Source organism: Nicotiana sylvestris, chromosome 11 (assembly GCF_000393655.2).
Source record: "Nicotiana sylvestris chromosome 11, ASM39365v2, whole genome shotgun sequence".
Classification (NCBI taxonomy): Eukaryota; Viridiplantae; Streptophyta; class Magnoliopsida; order Solanales; family Solanaceae; genus Nicotiana; species Nicotiana sylvestris.
The window spans coordinates 94,668,024-94,676,855 of NC_091067.1; the positions used below are offsets into that span (position 1 = coordinate 94,668,024).

Consider the following 8,832-nt stretch of genomic DNA (forward strand, 5'->3'; position numbering starts at 1 on the left):
ATAATAGATTTTTCCAAAATTGCTAACCTTTTGTGTAACTTGCTTGAAAAAGATCACCCTTTTGTGTTTTCTTATGGCTACATGGTAGCTTTGAGGAGTTGAAGAAGAGACTGGTGACTGTACCAATCATAGTGGCTCCTGAGTGGGAACAACCTTTTGAGTTGATGTGTGATGCAAGTAACCACGCTATGAGAGCAGTACTTGGGCAGAGAAAAGATAAAGTCATGCATCCAATCTACTATGAAAGTAGAACATTGAGTGGTGCCTAACTGAATTACATAGTGACAGAAAAAGAGATGCTAGTAGTGGTGTTCGCATTTGACAAGTTTAGGTCATACCTGATAGGCTCAAAGGTAATTGTTTATTCTGACCATGCTGCTCTTAGGTACCTATTGGGAAGAAGGAGTCAAAGTCGTGCCTGATTTGATGGGTGTTGTTGCTGCTGCAAGAGTTCAACTTGGAAATCTATGACCGAAAGGGAATGGAAAACCAAGTTGTCGATCACTTGTCCAGGCTTGAAGGAGCTGAAAAAAGGGTTGAGGTGGAAGAGATTGTGGAGACTTTCCCAGATGAACATCTTTTAGCCACAATCCTTAGCGCCATGATATGCAAATATTGCAAACTACCTAGTGAGCGGTATTGTTCCTTATAAGTTGTCCTCTATGCAGAAGAAAAAGTTCTTTTGTGATTGTCACGTGTATTTCTGGGATGAACCATATTTGTTTAAGATTTGTATTGATAACATGATCTGGAGATGCATTCCCGAGATAAACCAAGCTTCTGTTTTGCAGGCATGTCATGTTTCGCCTTTTGGATTCCATTTTGGAGGAGTAAGGACAGCTGCCAAAGTGCTGGAGTTGGGCTTTTATTGGTCGACATTGTTTAAAGATGCACACTTTTGGGTAAAGAGCTGTGATGAGTGCTAACGGACGGGGAATATTTTCTGTTGACATGAGATGCCCATGAACCCAATTCAAAGAGGTGGAAGCATTTGATGTATGAGGAATTGATTTCATGGAACCATTTGTCAGCTCACGAAATGGGTAGAAGCTGTGGCACTCCCAACAAATGATGTAAATGGAGCTATTGATTTTCTAAGAAAAAATATCCTTATCCGATTTGGTACTCCGAGAGAGATCATCAATGATGCAGGCACCCACTTGTGCAACCGAGCCTTTGCAAAGTTATTGGAGAAATATGGTGTTTGCCATAAGGTTGCCACTCTGTAACACCCACAAACAAGTAGACAAGTGGAGGCGTCAAATAGAGAAATCAAGAACCGTAAATGCTACTAGGACTGATTGGGCTTGAAAATTGGATGATGCATTATGGTCCTACCGCACTGCATTCCAAACTCAGATTTGTTATATCTCGCGTTCTCGTACGCTAAAAGTTTCATCTTTAGTTAATTAACGCAGACTGGGGGTGAGATTATCTTGAGGTTAATGTAGTTACGCTATTTATGACAAGCGATAAATAAGTGTCATAAAGGATAAAGGGTACACGAATTAAAGAAAATGAGTTTCATTGAAAGTGGACAATTTGAGATAAAATACGGGTCGAGCAATAATACCCGATAATTATGAACTAGTACCATGCAAGGTACCATAAGACCACAGTAGTATAATGTGTGTGTATATATATATATATATATATATATATATATATATATATATATATATATATATATATATATTAAAAATAAGTAGAATTTTAAGTAATTTGTGGCAATTTTTAAATTATGCTGATAATTAGTTAATTATAGGGTAACAGGACATGACCCAGTTAACTAATAAGTGGATAAAAATTTATAAATTACACCTCCCCCAAAACGTGGCACAAAGCCACAATGACTAAGAATGACTCTTAGTCATTTATGCCATGTGGCTACTTATGGTTAAATAAAAATTTAAATAAGACTTGAATATAAGTCTTATCTCAGAATGTCCATTAGGATCAAAATAAGACTTGATTATAAGTTTTATCATTCCTTCTTAGTTCAAATACGTTAGGAGCAGAAGCAATTCCTTCTTAGTTCAAATACGTTAGGAGCAGAAGAAATTCTTTCTTAGTTCAAATACGTTAGGAGCAGAAGCAAAATTCGATTCACAAAAGCTTCCAACGAGAATTTGTTGGAATAATAACAACGTAAAATTTTGCAGTTCTAAAAGAGTACGGTGCAATCTTCTCTAAGAATATTATACGGAGTTTTCCCTACTCTAGGTATGTTAAGGCTACCCCTTTCTTCTTTTTGGCATGGTCCAATTATACAGAAGAAATGAGCAAATACAAGTTTTCATAAACAACTCTATTCATAGAAATACTAGGGGTCTCTGTGCTCTTGATTCCCCATGTGACATATTATTATATCTTCTGTTCATGGGTCTCAAAATAATACGCAACTGATAAAGTTTATCCGAAAATAATATTGAGATTTTTTACGTATTTTCATGCATTTTATTTATTTATGCATGTACATTGACCCATAACCAGACAACGTTAAATACATGTATTTATATGTATATATTTATGTATATGGGATATAGGAAAAAGATTGCGGCGTTATATACGCACCACCACTTGATCAGTTGGTATATATTGATGATGTTGCCCATAGTGGCCGAGATGATATGATGAGATGCCCTCAGTGGCATGATAATGTTATGTACACCTATATCCATGCATGACACGACATTTATATACACGCGCATAACACTATAAATGTTTCAGAATTTACAAAATTATTCACATTTACAGATGGATTTCTTTATTCCATGTTTCATCTATGCCTTTTACATACAGATTTTCATGCCTTACATACTCAGTATATTTTTCGTATTGATGCCCTATTTTACAGGGCCTGCGTTTCATTCCCGTAGGTGCAGATAGGCAAGCTGACGGTCCCCCTTCTTAGGATCCCTAATCAGCAAGAGTTGGCATGCTCCACTTGATCTGGAGCTGCTTTTGATTTTGGTACGATATGTTTGTATATATATATGGGTATGACGTGGCTCACTCCCGTATTTATACAGTTATATTTTTATTAGAGGTCTGTAGATAATATGTCTAGTTGGATAGTATGTGGCCTTGCCGGCTTCCAATTTTGAGGTATATAGTTGCCTATAGCAGCTTTGTCGGCTCGCCCTACGTATGTTGCACGTATATGTATGTATGCCTTTTGGGCAGGTTTCCTTCAAGTATATTATTCTCGTAATTTAGCAGATGTTATTCAAGTTTATATATTAGACACATGCTTAGGGGTGTTTGACAGGTACGACTCGGGCACCCGTCGCGGCCCATCGATCTGAGTCGTGTCAAAAGTGGTATCAAGGTAGTTCTGTCCTAGGGTTGTCTATAGAACGTGTCTAGTAGAGTCTTGTTTATGGGTGTGTTGTGCACCACACATATAGACAAGAGGCTATAGGACATATAGGACGTTATCCTCTCTTTTTATCTCCAATCGTGCGATACAAGAATTCATGTTCCTAACGATATATTATATTTTCAGCGATGCTTCCAAAGAGTACGGCCACCCAGAAGGGAAAGTCCGTGGTTGTGAGACAACTAGTCGAGTGCCATAAGTTACCAAGGCTCGGGGACTCCTGCTGAGGTTCCATCTCAAACTTCACATACCCCGCCCTTTCCAAAAGAGCTCCGAGGGGCACCAGCTCCAGTGCCCACCCTTGTACATTTAGCACCTTAGCTAGATACACCGAGTTAGGAGATGAGAGATGTTATTCAGCTATTAACCCATTTAGTAGCAGCGCAGGCTTAGCGTCAGGAAATAGGTATTGGTCATGCAGATAGGTCCGTTAGTGCGAGGGTTTGTGACTTCATTAATTTAGACCCTCCGGTAATCACTGGGGCAGATCCGAATAAGGACCTTTAGAAATTTATTGATAGAATGCAGAGGACGTTACGGGTAATGAAGGCCACTACGACTGAGTCAGTTGAGCTAGCTTCCTATAGACTCCGAGATGTTGCAATTATTTGGTACGAGTCTTGGGAATTATCCAGAGGTGAGGATACCCATCCAGTAGTATGGCAGGAGATTACGGAAGCTTTTCTTCATTATTATCTGCCACCACAGCTTAGACGGGCCAGAGTTGATAGGTTCATGACCATTCGGCAGGGTAACATGAGTGTTCGAGAGTACATTCTTTCGTTTAATTTGTTGGTTAGGTATGCACCCACTATTGTATCTAAGATAGAGGATTGGGTTCACCGGTTCGTGATGGGATTAGAGTCTTACTTACTTAACGATTGTATATCAGTCTCACTTCAACTAGACATGGATATTTCTCGTGTTCAGGCATACGCTCAGGGTGTAGATGAGTGTAAACAGAAATAGAGGGCCGATCGTGAACATGATAGGGACTAGAATAAGAGAGTGAGGTCTTCGGGTCCTTCTGGTGAGTTTCGAGGTGGTCAGAGGTAACAGTACCCGAGGTATCTAGCCCAGCCATTGGCTAGCGCGCCCCCTTAGTTTGGCGGTAAGAGATTTGATCGTTCATTATATTCATGGTCTAGTCAGAATTTCAGGGCCTCAGTTTCTCAATATAGGGGTAAGTCAAATCAGATGAGGCCGCCCTTACCACTATGTGCTTAATGTGGTAAGCAACATACTGGGTAGTGCCGTATGGAATTAGGTGTTTGTTATACTTGTGGTTATCCGGGCCACGTTATGAGGGATTGTCCGATGAGAGGTGATGCAAGCATTGCTCAGCCAGTGGGATCTGTAGCTAGTTTGTCATCATCAGTACGCCCCTGGTCATGGTCCACAAGTACCAATGAGTCGTGGTAGATACAGAGGCGAAGCATCTAGCTCGAGCAGTCCTTAGAACCACATTTATACGTTGGCAGGACGATAGGACCAGGAGTCATCGCCTGATGTTGTTACATGTATATAATTAGTCTATTCATATGATGTATATGCACTGATTGACCAAGGTTCCACCTTATCATTTGTTACTCCGTTAGTTGCTAGTAAGTTTGAAATAAAACCTGAATTGGTTAAACCTTTGGAGGTGTCTACACCTGTTGGGGACTCAGTGATAGCTAAACGAGTATATAAGGGTTGTATAATAGTAGTTCATAATTGATCTACCGTAGCGGACCTAATCGAGTTGGATATGGTAGAATTTGATATTATAATGGGTATGGATTGGTTGGCTTCTTGTCATTCCAACGTTGATTGTAGATCAAAGATAGTTCGATTTCAATTTCTAGGGGAGCCTGTTTTAGAGTGGAAAGGTAATACGGCGTCACCGAGAGGTAGATTTATTTCCAATCTCAAAGCAAGGAAGATGATCAGAAAGGGCTGTATTTATCACTTAGTTCAGGTTCAGGATGTGGAAGTAGAGTCGTCAACTGTTCAGTCCATCCATGTGGTTCATGCATTTCTCGATGTTTTTCTCGGTGAGCTTCCGGGTGTCCCGCTAGAGCGAGAAATTGAGTTTGCTATTGACCTACTACAAGATACTCACCCAATATCTATTCCTTTTTATATAATGGCCCCACAGAGCTGAAAGAGTTGAAAGAACAACTAAAGGACTTGCTTGAAAAAGGCTTTATCAGACCTAGCACATCACCAAGGGGAACACCTGTGTTATTTGTGAGGAAGAAAGATGGTTCCTTATGGATGTATATTGATTATAGACAGTTGAATAAGGTGACGATCAAGAATAAGTACCCGCTCCCGAGGATTGACGATTTATTTGATCAGTTGCAAGGTGCGAAGTGTTTTTCAAAATAGACATGAGGTCCGGGTACCATCAGGTAAGGGTTAAGGAGGAAGATATTGCAAAGACAACATTTAGAACTAGATAAGGTCACTTCAAGTTTCGTGTTATGTCGTTCGATTTGACCAATGCCCCAACATTATTCATGGATTTGATGAACCGTGTGTTCAGGCCCTTTTTAGATCGGTTCGTAATTGTATTTATCGATGATATATTCTCGTTCAGAGTCCGAACATACAGACTATTACTGTGCTCAGAACTCTTCAAAAAGGGAAGTTGTATGCAAAATTCTCTAAATGTGAATTATAGTTAAACTCTATAACTTTCCTTGGGCATATCATTTCGGGTGAAAGCATCCGGGTGGATACACAAAAGATTGAGGCATTAAAGACTTGGCCTAGACCCACAACACCGACGGAGGTTCGTAGCTTTCTCGATTTGGAAGGTTATTACAGGAGATTTGTGGAATGATTTTCTTCCCTTTCAGCACCTTTGACAAAGTTGACTTAGAAGGGAGCAAAGTTTCAATGGACTGACGCTTGCGAACGGAGTTTCCAGGCCTTAAAAGACATATTAACTTCAGCACCGGTTCAACGCTCCCAAAAGGGACCAATGGTTATGTGATCTATTGTGATGCTTCAGGCGTTGGATTGGGTTGTAAGCTGATGCAACATGGTAAGGTTGTAGCCTATGCTTCAGACAACTAAGAAAGAATGAGAAGAACTACCCGACCCACGATTTAGAGTTAGCCGCAGTGATTCATGCACTAAAGATGTGGAGGCACTACTTGTATGACATTCATGTTGATATCTATATGGATCGTAAGAGCCTCCAGTACATCTTCAAGCAAAAGAAATTGAATCTACGTCAAAGAAGATGGTTGGAGCTACTTAAAGACTATGACGTTGATATTTTATACCATCCGGGGAAGGCGAACGTAATAGCCAATGCCCTCAACCGTAGATCTATGGGTAGCCTATCATATTTACAACTAGAAAAGAGGGGAATATCCCATGAGGTTCATCAACTAGCTAGTCTTGGAGTTTGGTTACTAGACTCAGGTGATATTGGAATTACTATTCAGAATACAGCAATATCCTCTTTAGTAACTGAAGTAAAGGAACGCCAGTACGAGGATCATGTGTTAGTTCATTATAGGGATACCACCCTTTATAAGGAGAAGACACCATTTGAAATTATAGAAGATGGGGTCCTCAAATATCGAGGACAATTATGTGTCCCTAATATTGCAAGGCTACGTCGGCAGGTTATGGGAGAAACTCAATATTCTCGTTATTCTGTCCATACAGGAGCAACAAAAATGTATCATGATATCAGGGAAGTGTATTGGTGGGATGAAATGAAAAAGGATATAGCGGAGTTTGTTGCTCAGTGTCCTAACTGTCAGAGGTTAAGATTAAGCATCAGAAACCCGGTGAGTTATATCAAGCTATGGAGATTCCAACTTGGAAATGAGAAGTAATCAATATGGATTTCATCGTAGGCTTACCTCGTACCCAGCGTAAGTTCGATTCGATAAGGGTGATTGTTGATAGGCTTACAAAGTCAGCCCATTTTCTGCCCGTTAGAACTACATATTCCTTAGAGGATTATGCAAGGCTTTATATTAAGGAGATAGTACAATTGCATGGTGTCCCTGTATCTATTATCTCGGATAGAGGAGCTCAATTTACAACTAACTTCTGGAGGTCCTTCCAAAAAGGATTGGGGACTCAAGTAAGTCTTAGTACAACATTTCATCCCTAGACGTACGGACAGGCTGAGCGTACTATTCAGACATGGGAGGATATGTTACAAGCTTGTGTAATAGACTTCAAAGGTAGCTGGGGTGATCATTTGCCGTTTATTAAGCTCGCATATAATAATAGCTACTATTCAAGTATTCAGATGGCTCCATACGAAGCTCTATACGGACGGAGGTTTAGGTCGCCTATAAGGTGGTTCAATGTTGGAGAATTTGGATTACATGCGCTAGACCTGCTTCAGCAAGCCATAGAAAAAGTGAAGCTTATCAAGGATCGACTATTGACAACTTAGAGTCATCAGAAGTCATATTCTGATATGCGGCGATGAGATTTAAAGTTTGGGGTTGATGACTTGGTATTCTTAAAAGGTGTCACCTATGAAGGGTGTGATGAGATTTGGAAAGAAAGGCAAACTTAGACCACGGTATATTGGGCCTTATAGGATCATTCGGAGAGTGGGCCAAGTAGCTTATGAGTTAGAACTGCCCTCGAAATTGGAGTTTGTCCATCCGATTTTTCACGTATCTATGTTACGGAAGTGCATTAGCGATCCTACCCAAGTGGTGCCCACGGATGATGTACAGATTACAAAGGACTTGTCATACGAGGAAATTTCGGTTGCCATCCTAGACCGACAAATCCGCAAGCTACGGAATAAGGAGGTAGCCTCCGTGAAAGTACTTTGGAGGAACAACAATGTGGAAGAAATGACTTGGGAGGCTGAGGAAGATATGAAGTCTAGATATCCCTACTTATTTCCTCATCCAGATAAGAGTCCGACTGAGACGTCATAACCTCAAGGTACATGTGCGAATTCTTGTGTTAGCTATTATTATTGGTCGTGTGAGGCCATCGACGTTATTAATGATTGTGGTCCTATGTGGCATTAAGTTATTGGGTTTCTCCAGGAAGAGTTGGTAGTAGCGTTGTTACAAAGGCAACTTTTCCAAGGTTATATAGATCCCGGAGAGTTAAACATTCGAGGACGAATGTTTCTAAGGGGGGAAAGATGTTACATCTCGCGTTTTCGTACGCTAAAAGTTTCGTCTTCAGTAAATTGATGCAGACTGGGGGGTGAGATTATCTTGAGGTTAATGTAGTTACGCTATTTATAACAAGCAATAAATAAGTGTCATGAAGGATAAAGGGTACACAAATTTAAAAAAACGAGTTTCGTTGAAAGTGACCAATTTGGAATAAAATACGGGTCGAGCGATAATACCCGATAATTATGAACTAGTACCATACAAGGTACCATATGATCATGGTAGTATAATATATAAAGTATATTAAAAATAAGTAGAATTTTAAGTAATTTATGACAA

General features: G+C 40.0%; 1 protein-coding gene across 1 annotated transcript; it reads left to right on the plus strand.

The window, feature by feature from the left end:
- Window positions 1–6,708: 6,708 nt before the first annotated feature.
- On the plus strand, window positions 6,709–7,224 carry LOC138881344 (uncharacterized). The gene has a single exon (XM_070161563.1). It carries the CDS (start codon window positions 6,709–6,711, stop codon window positions 7,222–7,224), a length of 516 nt encoding a protein of 171 aa, XP_070017664.1.
- The last annotated feature ends 1,608 nt before the right edge of the window (window positions 7,225–8,832 follow it).

What these genes read in the sequence shown, in the direction of transcription:
- LOC138881344 (XM_070161563.1), top strand. Translation starts at nt 6,709, where the DNA reads ATGGGTAGCCTATCATATTTACAACTAGAAAAGAGGGGAATATCCCAT.